This window comes from Accipiter gentilis, chromosome 23 (genome assembly GCF_929443795.1).
Source record: "Accipiter gentilis chromosome 23, bAccGen1.1, whole genome shotgun sequence".
Classification (NCBI taxonomy): domain Eukaryota; kingdom Metazoa; phylum Chordata; class Aves; order Accipitriformes; family Accipitridae; genus Astur; species Astur gentilis.
The window spans coordinates 6,534,504-6,550,407 of NC_064902.1; the positions used below are offsets into that span (position 1 = coordinate 6,534,504).

The window sequence follows — 15,904 nt, forward strand, 5'->3', positions numbered from 1 at the left end:
AGCAACGTTTGTTGTGCGTGAGAACCCTATGGATATTCTTAAGTGTGGAGCTCTGTAACATTTACCTTCTGCATTAAGACGGGAAAAAAATAAAAAAGCTTTGTAGTTTTTTACTGCCAGTGTGAAACCAGTTTCTCCAAAACAATGGGGAGATTTCGGGGGTTCGTGACCTCTTGCAATTAAAAAATTTCAGATGGCTTGTGAGAGGCAGGCTGATGGGGCGAAGGAAGAGGGGAAAAAAGCAGCAAGGCAGCCCTTGCCGTGGAGGAAACAAGCACTCCTGTTACAGCTGAAGTCATTACTCATTTTTGGTAGGAGATTGATCTAGCTGCTGCTTCCCCCCGCCCCCCCGCCCCGAGAAACGCTTTGTTTGGGGATTAGAATACAGGAGCTTAAAATTCAAGCAGTTCTGGAAGAGATGTCTCCCATGGATGTCTTGGGGTTGCAGTTGCTTTTTCTTCCCTAAGTTGGGTCAGTTCCAAGGACTTGGGCTCATCTGGTGTCAATCCCGTGTCTGATGGGACAGGTCAAAGCACTTCGTGTAGCAGGAGCATTGGCAGCGCAGCTCTTCTCTCTTGGTAGCCAGTTTTCACTAAAATGTAGGAGACTAATGTTTTCGAGACCTCTGTCCTGTGCCAAATAAGGTTCAGATCAGTCAATGACTTCGGATGTCCACGGTGGTGAGGGAGAGACAGAGCAACCCACTGTGCGGTGGCTGGAGCCAGTAAGCCTGGACAACTGGTGTTTCACTGGAGGTGGTGAGTGTGAGGGTCGGTGTACTTATTGGCTTTTGATTCCTTTTTGTTGTTGTTGTTGTTTTTCCATCTTTATATCCTGTATATGTTTTGCTTTCAATTTATATTTAAATTTTTGAATGTGAATTTACCCATTCTGCTGCCAAAGGCTGCCACATATGCTATATGTGATGGAGAATGGCCTTCTGCACACCTGAATAATTTTTTTATAGTTTATTTTCTCTAGGGAGACTTGTGCTGAAACAAAGTTATTGTTTGGAGTATAAAGAGAATTTGGGGGGTTTGTTTTAAAAAAAATATAGAAGGTTTCTTTGCTAATGTTATGCTGGCGACTCTCACTTGGTAAATGTTTCCCCTTACAAGAGCTTTTATTTGTAGCATTTGTGTTATTTAGCCTATCTGCACTCCATAAGTTAGATTATTTTGGCTGTTGTAATTTTATTATCCTTATTAAGCTTCCTCATCTACATATTGATCCTGTTACTCTCGGGAAGCTGATAAGCCATCTAGCTGTACTTGCAAAATACACAGAAAATGAGAAACCTGCCCCGGAGGCTATGGAGACTGAGATTAACCAGCAACTTGGATCTCCATATGTCTGGCCTGTATTTTTTTTTTTTCCTCTTCGGTGCTAGGTTTTAGACTACATGACAGCATTGGAGTTTGCCAAATTAAGATCAATTTTGCTTTTATGACAAATTCTGTCATCAATAGCTTCTGAGAAGCTTTGCTCTAGTTTGCTTATATTTTTATTTGGATGAATATGCTCCTTTTCCATAAAGCTTAAGAATATTTCCAGAGGCAGCTGGCGTCACATATGCTGTGAGGCTTTTTCCTCCTTGTGTCAGTGTCAGTTTTCCATGCTGGCTTTCCAGAGGGATTTATTCTTTACTTCTGAAAACCTGCTTTTGTGTCTCCGTTACCTATGGGACATGCATGAAACCGAGTATAACTGTAGGTGCGGGTAGAGGACTTCGGGCCCAGTCACTGCCCCATTAACTCGTTTGCTCTTACTTCCATTGCCATGGGCTTTTTCCTTAATGACCTGCTTATCCCATATGGTAATATATGCTGGAGTACTATACTCTGTTGGACCTTTAACTCCTGTCCCCGTCCGTCCGTCCGTCCCCCCCCCCCTTTTTTTTTTTTTGTTAGTTCTAGCTCTCAGCCAAGCCTAGTCCCTCTTACAACGTGAAGTTGTACAACCTCCACCTCAGCCTCTCCTGTGCCGAGTCCGTTTTGGGTGCTTCTGTCTATTTACATGTTATTTATGTCACGGAAACGTTTGGAGACACCCGTTTTGTTCTTGTTCTCCGTGACGTCTCTGCTGTCACTGCTTCTTCTAACGAACTGTTGTTCATCTTTCATGATACTATTCCCCCCTTCCCCGGCCGATGTTTCGTCGTCCTCCCACAACTTGACCTTGTCTTTCTCTTGTCTCCCTGTGCCCTATTTCAGGCGTTCACATGGTTTCAACTTCTATTATGTGCTGATGACTCACAGACGCATTCTACACCCCTGACGGTTTGTCACCCAGTCCAGCGGCTGTCTTCCTCCTCGCCTTTTTGTCTTTGATTTCTCTATCAGTAGTCATTCAATATTTCAAGCCCCAAGCCCCGGATGGTGCTTCCAAAGTTCTCTTTATCTCGTCTTTTAAAATGCTGCCATCTGATAGGTAGCTTCATCCCAAAGCCTTCATGATTTTTTTAATTCATCTGGTTTACTTCATGCATTTGGATCATGTGCAAATTCTGCATACTCTTTATTGTCGATATATTTCTCCTTTTCCAGCACATCAGACAAGTTAATGCACATAATAAGTTTTTACAGATGTTTTTCTTTAAAGCGGCTGTCCTGAGAAATTTTGCTTCTGGAGTCAGTTGATAGCGTTTGGTTTTAAAGATGGCATTAAGCATATTAGTTCCCCTCTGAGAAGACAGCTGCCCTTGTTTTGCTATTTTTTATATCTAGCAGCCTAGAACTAGCTGTTACAAACAAGTGGGGCTCATAGCATCCTAGCTGAATGAAAGGAGAAAGGGTACGTATACATCATAAATGTTAAAATATCTAACGTAAAGCTAGCTGTAAGTGAGCATAATTGATAAGCCTTTCAGCCTGGAGAAGGGTTGTCTGTTTTATTTAAGATTGACAATCCTTCCCTTGTGCTCCTTTTAACCACACTCTTGCTCATAACAACAAATCCAAACTTGGAATTGGGAAGGTTTTTCCAAAATGCTTATGTGACCGGAAGGGAACAGAGGGCTTTAAGGTGATAGAGACGCTTTCAGACTGCTTAGCAGAGAGTGCTTTTATGCAGGTTCAGGAGGCACAAACATCCTTGTGGATGCAAGTATGTTTTTGCTTTTCCTTCTCCGTCAAATATTACGAATTTACCAAGCCTTGCTTTTCCTGGTTTGTATCACGGATTCCAGGTAACCGATGCAGCGGTGGAGAAGCGGACTTCACTGCTGTATCGCCCTTCCGAGGAAGAGGAGAGCGTGTCAGGGTACAGCCACCGGCTGTCCAGAGGTTGTGCGAGGCTGTACGTGCTGTTGCTGTAGTAACAACATCGGATACTACCAGAAGAATGTGTAGGAATGACTGCCCTTAGTAGGCTTACCATCTTGGAAACTCAGTATTTTCAGTTACCCTCTAGACCTGTGAATGTAAATAGGCAATTTGTGCAAATGCCCTGTATTTTAATGTCCTCTTTCTGCACTTCTTAGAAGCGCACACCCCCTCATGTAAATAGTTTGAAGTCCCTGCTATACAGTAAGCTACAAAGGGGTTTTTAACACTGGGTTGTGCTCAGAAAACATGAATAATGGATGCCATCTTTCCTTTATGTTGTCTCATAACAGGAAGATATAAAATGTTGCTTAATGTTGTGATGATGGAAATAGTTTTAAGCAATACCTGGAAGCGCCACTTGAGGATCTGGCCTATTTTTCAAGGAGATAATTTCAATGTTCTCTTGGGTGAAGGTGGGAGGTGGCTGCTTGGTCTGGAGGTGTAAAGAATTAGTGATTTATCCTTCAGATTTCAAGAATACAGCTAATGCAGACCAGCCTTAAATCTATGCCTCAAGTTAGACTTAATACAGGAAACTTCCTTGCATGAGACCAATGGCATCTCATTGATAGGTTTTACCTCCAGACGTTTGGTTTCTCCTGCGTTTTAAATAGAGCGATTATTTCTTCTGAAACGTGATTAACATCTAAACTAACATGTTTATATATTTAGAAATAATAAAAGTACTCTGGCCACACTTTCAGGAATGGTTTACATAAAGATAATGAAGGAACAGAGTGACAGCATAGCAAGGTGTAATTTTTTTTTTTTTTTTTTTTTTTTAGTTGATTACACTGAGATTCACATACACAGTATTTTCTCTGGGATTCTCATGCAATCCGCGTGTTGGTGAGATGATGTTCTGCTGATAACCTGTATATCTCCCCAAATAATCTTAGATTGTCTGATAGGTTTTATATGCATACAATACAAGATGTGAGTTCTGTAGAAAGCTGTCTGAGACTGTACTGGTACCATTCTTACAGTAAACCCCCTTGTATAGCTAGTGTCTGTTTCCTGATCATTGGGTCGTCATGGTTTTGAAAACACACAACTGTGCTGCAATCAGGCCACACATGAACACTGCTGTAAGGGATACAATACTGTTTTGCATGTGTGATGAATAACTATCACGAAGTTTCAGTAGACGATGAAGAAGATATAGCGAATGTAAATTAGCGTGCAAATTAGCCCCCTCTTCAGCCAAAGAAGTGTGGTGTGAGGCTCCTGAGTGCCTGAGCCCTGTCAGATCTTCCCTTGTATCAGATGTGTTGGTGGTTGTTAGAATAGATGGGAACTCGTTTTCTCACCAATTTATATCAATATCTTCTGTTTGGATAAGTTATTTTCCTTACATATGCTAAGGAATATTATTTTGTCTCAGCTTAAGGAATCTCTCTAGTATTTGTATTTGTACAGCTTTGTGTGGGATCTTGGATGTTGTTTAAATCTATTCCCCAATTAGCACTGAAGAGATTTCTTGTTCTTAGTAGTAGCTCATTCTCATATAAAGCACGATTATGTTTTGTTTTGGTTTGGTTTTTTTTTTTTCCCCCTGAATCTCTTTGGTAGGTTGATCTGTAGCCAGGAGGTCTAATATTAAAACGAACTCTTATAAAGTAACTTCTAAAGGTGTGTATTGCTGAGGGCAGATTCTTTTTTAGTTCTGAATCCTGAATGGCTTTGCTTGTCTTTGAGGTAGCAGTATACTTCAAGACAACTGGAACTTTTTTGCTCTAGGCAGTGATAAGAAATAGAATATGGAGTGGATGGTGCCAGTAATAAACTTATTTGTTGCTCAGAAGAAATGGAGTAAGAGCTAGGGCCATGTATCACAAAGCCTGGTCCTCGTGATTTCTGTTGGTTTGGAATCAAGTCCTAAATGGAGGGACGTGTGAAGATGGTATGGGGAACCTGCTGAACTTGTCATCTGGGATGCCTGAAATTTTTGGGGACTTAGTGGGCTATTTGTAATTTTTTGTTGGCTTGACTCCTGGGATGTTAGACTGACTGTGGGGAAACAAAAAGGATGGTACTTCTGGTTGAGGAGAAAACCATAGGCAGTCTTGAGGAGACGGGAAGTCTTCATTTAAGAAGTTGATGTAACAAAAAGTCCTGAGAAACTGAACTGAGAAGGTATGAATCAATGTATGTCATTTTGCTAATATAGTATTACATCTCTCTTCCTTGATTGCTCATTGTGCTTGCTAAGCTCTTCATGGGAAGGAACTTACTCTATTCTCTGTGGGAAGTTGTATGAGAAGTTTTTAACTCGTGAGGGATCTCTTCTGCAGGATGACTGTTCCCAAGGCATCGTCTTTGTCATCATTCAGCAGCTCAGGAACAGCCCGGGAGGAAGAGAGCCACCTTCTCGGTTGCTAGTGCAGCTTCCTTTATCTCTCAGTTTCCTTGGCAATTGAAGAGCAAAGTTGAGTTAGTGCTTGCCTTACAAAGGTGACAACGTACCTAGCAGATGGGCATTGTGTTTTAGGCAGATTGTAAAGGACTCTTCTTTCACGGCGAGGAAAAACCTGCTAGGTTTGCTTTGTACTTCAGGAATATGGGAATTACCTGGGGGAGGGAGCAGTCTGTCCCCTGCTGAGGTGCTAGTGTAATAAGGGATGTGGTCGAACAGGCCAAACATCCCATCTACTCTGCAGTTGTTTCGGTCACTATGCAGTTCCACTTTTGGACGCTGTCATTACCTGGAGGCTGCAGCTTTTCACTTACATAAGAGCACCGCAACAATTGCTTGGTCAAAACAGAAAAAATCAGCACTACAGCCTATAAGGTGTGTGGGGAGAAATCTCTCCCATTCCACCCGAAATCCAGTTTTGAAATGCTGGAGTGTTGTTACTTGCGAACAAAAAGGGTGAAGCATAGTTGTGTGTTTGGTCACCATCTCTTCCAATTGGCTCACAGTGTTGTAACAGCCTTGTATATTAGCTGTTGCTGGCTGTCCTTGGGTGATGCTTCCAGCAGCATAGATTTTGGCCAATGAAGGACTGCCACAAGCCTGCTGAAGGTACAGTTGACTTTTTTTTTTTTATTGAAAGAGAAAATCAATTATAAGTTCAATAGGAATTATCCTGTATGCTTTACAGAAATACTGTGATGCAGTGTAGCAGGCTGCGAGTTAGCTGGTCAGAGCCATCTAGTGCTTGCGGAATCGGGGAGTGTTGGTTGGATGTCGAAGCTGGATATGTAAGAGATGCGCGTGGCTGAAGACTGTGCTGGTGTGTGGCTGTATTTCTCGAATAACATTCATATGGAATGATCTTTGCAAATTCAGTGTTCCTCCGTGCCTGCTTAAATTGTACTGAAACTAGGCTTGTGCTGTGCGGCTGAAGTCTTTTCGAGGAGTTGTAAGCTGGGGGGGCGTACAGCCCTCCCTGTATACCTTAAAGGGGGACTAAGGGCTCTAACTCTGATCTCTCCTCTCACCACTGCGCTATGTAGAAAATGTAGATACCTGTTTTAAGATAGGATCATTTGAACTAGTTCCTGTTTGTTACTTCTAGCTGGAACGGTAATCTGCCAGTTGCAGTAGAGAACATTTGGATGTAGGTTTTTGCCAGCTGTTTATTGCCAGTTGTGCGTGTAGAGGTTGGATACTACTGGTTTTCTCAAACTGGTGAGTAAATAGCTGATAATGCAGGGGTAAAACATTTACCTCATGACATTGTGGAAAAAGAAATGCTTTAGAGAAGCGGAACTGTTAGGTTAATGGTGAAATATAATCTGTTGGTGTTTAATATCTAGAGAGAAATGGGGATATTTAGTTCTGAGTGTGGACCCCCCACCCGATTATGTTTTTTTTTCCATTTGGTTGAGAGAATAACTTGGCATCAGTAGATACCCTTTTCTTCCCGGTAGCTCCGTGACCTCTGACTCTGCCTTGGGTGCTTAAAAGCCAAGAGCTGGTGCGTTTTACTGCCGGCATTCCGTGGAGCTGTGCGATCTCCTGGCAGGGCGTTCACAGCGCCGCTTCCCCGGACGTTTCTGAAGCGTAACAGCGAACGACTTCATTTTTCCCGGGGAAGATTCTGGGTACAGGCCATCTGCTGCGGCTCGCGAACTTTCCTCTGGCGGCGCCTGAAGCATCTGCTGCCCTGGCAGGGGGGTCCCGCCACCACACGCTCCGGTGGCCGTCCGTCCGTCCGTGTCGTCGTCGTCGTCCCCCGGCGGTGCCGGTGCTGCTGCGCCGTTTGCCGGCGGCGGGGGGGTGTGTGTGTGTGTGGGGGGGGTGTGTGTGTGTGTGTGGCTGCGGCCCGCCGCCAGGGGGCGCCCGCATCCTGCGCGCCCGCGGGCGGTGTTAGGGCGCCCCCTGGCGGGCGCGGGCGGCGCAGGGAGCGGAGGCCGTAGCCCCCGGCGCGGTGCTGTGCGCCCACCCGGGAGGTGAGGGGAACCGTGGGGTCTCCCCACGCGAAGGGAGGCCTTCGGCGGTACCCGGTGGCGTGCGCGGGGAAGGAGAATAACCGCCACAGCACCCGGTTCCTGTGGAAATCTCCAGTTTGCGTTGGGTTTTGTAAGTCCGTGAGGTAACGGGGCGGTACGGCTCCCAGGTGTTGATGGTTTGTGGCGCTCCGTTTCTTGGGAAGCACAGCTAACATCACAAACGGCTTTTTTAAATGCCGGCAATAAGAAGGGAGAAAGAGGAAGCTTGCGCTTTAGCAGCTTTTTATCTTGAAAGTTTTGCTCCGTGCTCTGCGTTTCAGGAACTTCCCAGAAAAAGCGGCTCTGTGTTTTGCTGCAAGAGCAGGAATCGGGTACTGTTGTTGTCCCATCAGGGCTGTAAGTGCGGCGCTGAAACATCACACGGGCTTGATCTCAGGGCCTGGCACAGCGCGGACACTCCTTTGCAGCCATCCTGCTTATACAAACCACGCGTCGTGACCTCCGGCTGTGTGTGCGTACCCTTTAGTCATTTACAGATATCTCTCGTTGGATCTTCTGCACGGCAGAAGGGTTCGTGAGCTGGTTTTTCGTGAGCTGTGTCTGCTGTGCTCGGCCTGGCGAGGGCGTGGGCATCTGGAGGACTGGAAAGTCGTCTTTTCTTATTCCAAGCAGTGAGCTGGTGCTGCCGGAGTGATGGTGGGAGGCAGAGATGTTGGGTGGTTTAGGGATGTTGTGTGGGCTGTCACGACTATAATGTTGGTGTCTTTACTAGGCGAATGAGATGTGTGAAAGTGACTTGCAGATATCATGGAACTTGTATTATATGGTTACCATATGATACAGCTTATCTACAGACTCAAAGTAGGGTTTCTGTTATGATCAAGCAGAGGCCTTGGTTCAATCTCCTCTTTTATTTCTCCCTGTCTCAGAAATAATTACCACTTGCTGTGTATAATAAACCATAAGTTTCCTGTCTTGTAAGTCAGTCATTTGAAAAGATTAAGTATAACACTGTTACTTGGCTCAAGCACATTCTGTTTCTGTGCAGCAGTTCATTTTCCAAGACTGCCTTTCCCCTCTGTGCTTTGCCTCTGCAGAGAGGTGCTTTTTCAGGTGAGCTTTCAGCTCAGTGTGGCCCTGAGAGCAGAAGCTTTGTGCAAAAGCCTTCCAAGGAGTAGAGGCTTACCCGTGGTTTCCCTGTAGTGCAAACAAAGCCAAGTCTCCAGCATTTCACCTGCAGGAATCAGCTCTGCTTCTCAAGCCTTTGTACTACGACAGTGGTTGATGACAATGTGATTGTGCAGAAGGTGATCTCTATCACCCATTGGGAATCTAATGAGCAATGTTTATTTGTTCTGTCTTTTTCTAGGAACTGAATGTAGTGCCCTTGAAAAGCATGTTCTGAAATGAGACCTCAGGAGTGGCACAGTATTGCTGTATTCACTTTCTCTGTCTTTAAATAGCCCATTAGTGCACTGAGGTTATTAAAAAAAAACCCAAACCAATATTAAATAAGTTTGATCAACAACAAAAGTTAGTCATCCATCACGCTGAAATCTTTATCTCACAAAAGTAAAGGCTAGGAGGCTGGGCAGGTGTCCACGCACACCTCTAATGCCATTACAAACACCTGGACAAAGCCTTATTTAAGTTTCGTGCAGGTGCCACTGGTTTAAATCTGCCTGAGCAAGAAGAGAGTTTGCTGATGGTGTGCCTCGTGCTTGGGGAATGAGACTTAGAAATGTGGTAATTCACCTTGCAGACCTTTGAAAAATGCTACTCTTGTATGAACATCAGGTCAGTGTTTTCAGCTGCGAGGCAAGTGTGTGAATGGAGTTTCAGTCCTCGTGTGCTGGGTGGATTTGTAGAAAAGGAGGTACAAACTGTTTCTAGAGACTGGGTTTCATACATTTTCTACTTTATGTAAAACAAGCCTGAGAAGTGTGTTTTATAAGTTGGCATTTGTGTAAATCGCTTATTTCTGTTAATGTTACCTCTGTTGTGGACTTGCCTGGCTTTACTTGGAGGCACTGTTAAGAAAGCTGGAGCATCCTGGTGGTGGCATGCCTCGGGTGAGGTGGGTAGGTCCCGACGCTGGACTCGACCCTGAAGTCAGTCATCTGTTCGTGGCAATGTTTTGTGTGCGCACAGGGGACGGGCTTCTGGGATTAACCATGAATGCAGATTAAACTGTTCCTGCTCACAACTCTCTTGGCAACTGTTGGAAGTAAATACGTACTTGATAGAAGAAACCAATAAGCTTTTAAGTGTTCAAAACCTCCCCTTCTGTTCCTAGTTTTCTGACCCTTGTAATGTAACTCCTATAACCCCTCTGCCCCTCCCCACTTTGGCTATCAACTCAAAACAAAATCAGGGGAAAAAAAAGCTAGGGTAAAAATATAGTGCAGGCACCTAGAACCGAAAACTGTAATCGGTCTCGAAGAGAAGGAAATCAACTTTGAAAAGAGGGAAGGGCAGGTCAAGCAAACGTGGTTTTGGAAAAACAGTGCTAACTCTCCTGGGGGTGTCTCGCCAAATGTCTCTTGAGAACTGATTTTCTGTTGTTTAGAAAGCTATGTTTTAGCTTGTAATGGAATAGAAAAACTAAAAATGATCCTCAGATGCTCAGAGTCTGACTAGTGTATATATTTAAAAAAATAAATAAATGTACTGACCTTCATTTGTATTTTAGGCCAGTGTCATAATGTCCGAGTACCTGAGAGTGGGTAACAATGAAAAATCCATATTGCAGTTTACTACCCTATTTTCAGTATGTTGCGTTTATCTTCTGTAAAATATATAGGCATGTGTGTAACAGTGAAATACTGAGCTTTTTTTGGACGTTGCTCAGCCCAGTTAATGAACTGGGTTTCTCTCGGCTGTAAAGCTGATAAAGATGGTGTGGAAATGTGACAGCTGGGTCAACGTTGTATTTAGCCACAGCACTGCTCCTACTGCAGCACAGGATCTTTCACGTGTAATCTGTGAATAGGTTTGGGTCGGGTTTTTTTGTAGCTAGGCAAGATGTTAGAAAGCACTTGTTTATGGCTTTCTGAATCGGTACTGAGTTACCCTTCAGGCCAAAATAAGCGTTTAACTGGGAGAACGTTATCATTCAACGTGTGACTTCTTGAACCACCTCGTATGCCCCCCTGGACGTGCTATTTTTAGGGCTTCAAACAAAGGCCTTTCCGAGGCGGCGCAACCTTCTCCGCAGCTGCCCTGCCTTGCCTGCAGAACCGACACCCCCTGCCGCTCGGGGCTCGCCACCGGCTGCGCCCCGACCCCCTGGTTGTTGCCGCCTGCGGGAACGGCCCTGCTTCCCTCCCACTGCCGCCCGGGGCCGGGTTGCTGTGAGGACCCCTCCACGCGAACAATAAACTGCGCCACACGGCCTGGGCCCGCCCGGCCGCTGCCCCCTCAGGGGGTAGGGGGGGCTGCGCGAAGCCCTCTCCCGTCAGGGAGCAGGGGCGCCGCCGGGGCCCGGCGCCGCCCCGAGCCTCGGTCCTCCCACCGCGGGGCAGACACTCGGGCCCGAGAGCTGCCCCGCCGAGGCCGCGGGCCGCCCCCGAGAGCCTCGGAGGGGTCCTACGGGCGGGGCGGCCGCTTCCCGCGCCCGGCCTCGCCTCAGGGGGCGGCCTCGGCCTCGCCCCCGCCGAGCTGAGAGGCGGCGCCGCCGTCCCGCCCCGCCCGCCGCCACTGCAGTGGGAGCCGGGAGGCGGGCGAGGATGGCGGCGGCGTCGCCGGCGCGGGAGCTCACGCAGAACCCGCTGCAGAAGACGTGGGAGCCCTACGACAACGGGCTGCCGGCGGGCCACAGCGCCCAGCGCGGCGGTGAGCGGGACGGCGGCGGAGCGGGGTGTGTGTGGGGGGTGTCTGCCCGGGCCGCGCTGTCGGAGCCCCGGCGGGCGGCAGCTGTCAGCGGGACCCCCGGGCGGCCGCTCCTCCTCCTCCTCCTCCTCCTCGGCTGGGCCGCAGCGGGTGAGCCGGGCCCCGCGGAGCCCCTCCCGGGGACGATTCGGCCTCTGCGGGGTGGAGGTGCGAGGAGAGCGGCGTGAGGGGCCGGGGCCGGGCGGACCCCGTCCCCGTCCCCCCGAGCGGCAAGCCCTTTGCCTGGGCTTTAACGCGGCTCTTGCCGCGCCTCCGGTGCGAAGGGCTCGTGTAATGGTGCCCCCGGGCCGGGGGCGGTGGGTCTGCGGGGTGAGGCGGTCGCCGTCCCCCGCGGAGGATGGCCTGAAACGCCGGAGAAGGCAGAAAACCCCGAAGCTGCTGGATCTGTGCCCAACGGAAGGCGACAAAGCTTGGCTGGGAAGAGTATCTTTTCTAGTTGATTTTGCTAGCGGGTTTTTTGTTTCGTTTGTTTTTTTTGTTTGTTTTTTTTTTTTTTCCCCTTTTTTTAACGCACTGGTTCCAAGGAGCTTTTATATTAAGTATGTTCTCCTTGAAGCGAGGCCTAAAAATGTCACTGTAGTTTTTTTGTTTGTTTTTTTTTTCTTTTAAGGCCAGTGGTGTATCAGGCCATCTGTTGTATGAGTTAATGGCTTTCCTTATTTTGAGGTTCAGCCAACCAAGTCATCAGCCTCCAAAGACTTTGGCTGTGGCGTTTGTAAACCATAGTTTATTAACAAACTTTGTCTCGCGGTTTTTTGGTTTTTGTTTGTTTTTTTTTTTTTTTCTTTTTTCTTTTTAAAAATTTTCTTACTTAACTGAGGTCCAGTACACGGCAGTTTTGCAGACAAAAGGGGCTTTGTCGTGTGGAATTGTTTTTTATTTGTCATGCAAAGAGGCTGCGCTGACAGAAAGAGCTGAGGGCTCTGCTGCTGTGGCAGGCGTCCATGGGCTGCTGCCTCTTGGCTCTGGACTTGCTTTGGTCCAGCCCTTGCTAAAAAAAAAAAAAGCCCAAACTTCCTTGGTTTCTGCTAGACAAGCAGGTGGCATGTGCTTCTGTGTGAACTGAATTATTCCAGCATCTGAAAAATAGTATTTGTTAAGAGGGGATGAATGCTGAAATAGGAAGAGGGCTGGAAAGCGTGTTTTTGTAAACATGCTAAGGAGAATGCTTCATTTTGGCCTTAACATGGCATCTCTTTTCCAAATAAAATAACATTTGTTACAGCTTTGACACAGACACTGTTTTACAAGAGAAAGAAAAAAAAAAAAGAGCAAAATTGCATACTGGTCACAAGTAATCTGATGATGTACGGAGCCTTCTTGGCAAAATTATTTAGCTTCTCTTGACTATAAACTAATTTTAAAAAAATTATTTCACATACAAGGGTTTTTTTTTTTTGTAGCATTCTATAATTATTGATATCCAAGACCCCTTATAATTGAAACACCTTTCTGCTAGAAAAACAGATTTGGAAATATATTTTTAAAATCTTTTTGCATGCGTTTGCTCTTGCAGCTTTACCTCTAATATGTCTACAGTCATTTGTGATACGTAAGAATTACAGACAACCTAGAAAGGAGCAGAGCTTACTCTTCCTTGATAAACCCATCTATCTTGTTTCAGCAAACTGAGAACATTTTGTAATTTTTCCTGTGCAAGGGTGCCGCAGAGTGCTTTATCCTCAGATTTCCATGTATCGTGCATCGCTCCGTGTTCTGATGAGGCAGTGTGACCTGTGGGTCCTTTAGCCATGCTGTGGCAGCTCAGGATGGACTGCCCAGACTGGGTGATGTGGGGCAGTGTTGGATTGACCAGTTCCAGTTCTCTGCTGCTGCAGGTAACTGTGTTAAACGTTACTGTTCAAAAAACACAAGCTCAAGTCAGAAGGGGATTTCTTGTCCTTAAGAGTAGCTTTGCAGTGGAAGCAGTGAAGCTAGTCGCGGTGATGTCTTCTGAATTTCTAGGCTGAGCAAGATGAACTCTTTCAGTCTCCTTTGGTTGGGTTTTTTATTTCCTCGTTCATGCTGATGACCTCTGTCTGCCCTACTTTTAGTCTTACTTTATCTTTCTAGAAGGTGGCTGAGCAGAGTCATGCGTGTTTCCAGTTGAGGACTTGGCAGATCCATCTTCAAAGGGACTTACCTGTGTTAACTGGTTTTAATGTGATTTTTTTTCTAAAAGTTGTAGCAGCTGGAATTATCTGGGGGAGAAGAAATCTGGCTAGCTGTGCCAGGGTTTCGCCGTCACGGGGCTTTGAAGAGCTAGTTCTTTTAGTCTGTGCATTATGAGGTTTTCAAGGAGGAGTTCTGGCTGTGTGCAGGCTACTTAGCAGACTGAGCTTTTACAGCTAGTGAGACCGGTAAAATGAAGCTACATGGTCTAAATGATCTTCCAAAGTAAGACTTTGAAGCAGTAGATATGCACGTTTTTTATTAGTAACCGCCGCTTACCTTGTGGTCTTTCGTGAAAGGTTTTGGCTGTTAATAGGTTGCAGTAAAGCTTTTCTTGGCATTGGATGTCAGATTGCTTCAAGCTCCATGAATCAAGCAATGGGTTACAAACATGGACTTAAAAAATAAATAGGAAAGTGTGCTATAGTTGAAGTTGTTTCGAGAGCTTAGCAGAGGATGTTTATAGAGTGAGAGATAAATAGTGAACTTCCTGTGGCTAAACATTATTTTTCCCCCTATAGTTATCAGCTTTGTTTCCCTAAAGCTTCTGGAATTTGGTGTTTCGAATAATTTTTATTTGCTGTTCGTACAGGAGTATGAAGGTACATTAGGTCCAAAAAAAAAAAAAAAAAAAGGTATTGAATGGAGATTATCTTTGCTCTAAAGAACTGTACCCTTTGAGCTCATGCTCCTTATGTGTATTTGTACTCCCAACCCTAGGAACTGAAGATAGAGAAAACAAATGAGGTAAGGACAACACCCAGCTGTAGCCTGAGGATCAGGATGGATGATGGGGCCATCGCTGTTGGCATCAAACCTGTAAGAAGCAAATGGTAACCCCTAGCAAGTGGATGGCAGAGCTGCTAGGAGCAGCTGGTGGCACGAGGCTGGCTAGAGGACAAATAGGAATTCTGAATCCCTTGTACCAAGGTAATGTTACAAACTGGTGATTTGGAGAAAAACAGGAGGGACACATTAGAAGATAATGGACTTCTTCAGGGGTAGGACCAGGATGATGCTCTTCAGGAAGAGCAGCAGGATGGGGAACTCGTCCCTGTGGGATGTGAAGAAGGGTGACCGATTGTCATCGTTGATCAACAGGAAACAATGGATTAGCAATAGTTAAATTGGATAGGTGATAGGGGAAAACATGTAGGGCTAACCTTATTTGGAAGGGTGATTGTATTGGCTTATAGTTAAAGATATTTGTGTATGACCCTGTAAATATTACAGTGATTTTGGAGAACAGGCCTTGAGTCAAAGGCCATAGAAACAGCAAGAATCCTTCATAAACTTCCGATGGCTAACTGCAGCAGCTCGATACAAAAAGCATTTGACCTTAAAAGTTGACTTAAAAAATTTGGCACAGATAAGGAAAAAACAAAATCTCATTTTGGGTGAAAGGCAGGGACAGCTGCTAGTATGTTAGGTAGTAGGTAAGTGAACTTGAAAAATACCAACTCTTGTCTCTGATTTCACAAGGTCATGTGAGTTTTGAGGGCTGATGAAATGCTGCACAGCTAATCTAGGTTGTTCAATGTCCCAGTTTGGTTTCACAACCTTCTGCATCTTGCATTATTTCACAAGAGAGTTTAAGAGGCAAGAAATGAGCACGTAGTTTCTTCTTTCCTTGACTGTTAAGTCTTAAACTTTAGAAGGGTAGGCAGTCATAATTTTAATCTGAGCTGTAACTTGCTGAGTTGTTCAGTAGCATGTAAGAAATTTTTGACTAGGATAATGACTTTGCTTAAGTTGCAATGCTTGATTTTAATGCGCTTCATCACTTGGCCATTTTCCTTCACTGATTGGTATTTTGGGCATGCTTTTTGCATGTCCCCTTTAAGTGAGGGGATGCAATGTACATTTCTTCTTGATGCTGCTGTTTATAAACATGCAATCCTACAGGCATATATTACGAGCATCTATTTTAAATTTAAAAAGTGAGTAAAGACACAGAGCCTCTTTAGCAAATAATGGCATACAACCCTGTAAGTTTTGTTTTGCTGCTCTGAACATGTATGTTCCTCTAGCAAAATTAGTGTTGATAGTACATCCGCAGGTTGGAGCTGTCAGAAACTCTTAGGAGTTACCTATGTGAAGCGGTATTAAAAAATGAG

General features: G+C 45.5%; 1 protein-coding gene across 7 annotated transcripts in view; it reads left to right on the forward strand.

Annotated features, from left to right (window-relative positions):
- LOC126049846 (6-phosphofructo-2-kinase/fructose-2,6-bisphosphatase 4) overlaps positions 1–15,904 on the forward strand; it is a 53,329-nt gene that overhangs the window by 4,389 nt on the left and 33,036 nt on the right. The window contains exon 1 of one of the 7 annotated variants that reach the window (XM_049826912.1): positions 6,320–6,351. The exons of 1 other annotated variant lie outside the window; for it this stretch is intronic. In XM_049826912.1, coding sequence (XP_049682869.1) covers positions 6,324–6,351 — 28 coding nt within the window. In that variant the 5' untranslated portion in view covers positions 6,320–6,323. Of the gene's footprint in view, positions 1–6,319; positions 6,352–11,417; positions 11,584–11,674; positions 11,706–12,417; positions 13,454–15,904 lie in introns of those variants that run through there. 5 more of the 7 variants (XM_049826909.1, XM_049826910.1, XM_049826915.1 and 2 more) reach the window with 5 other exon arrangements.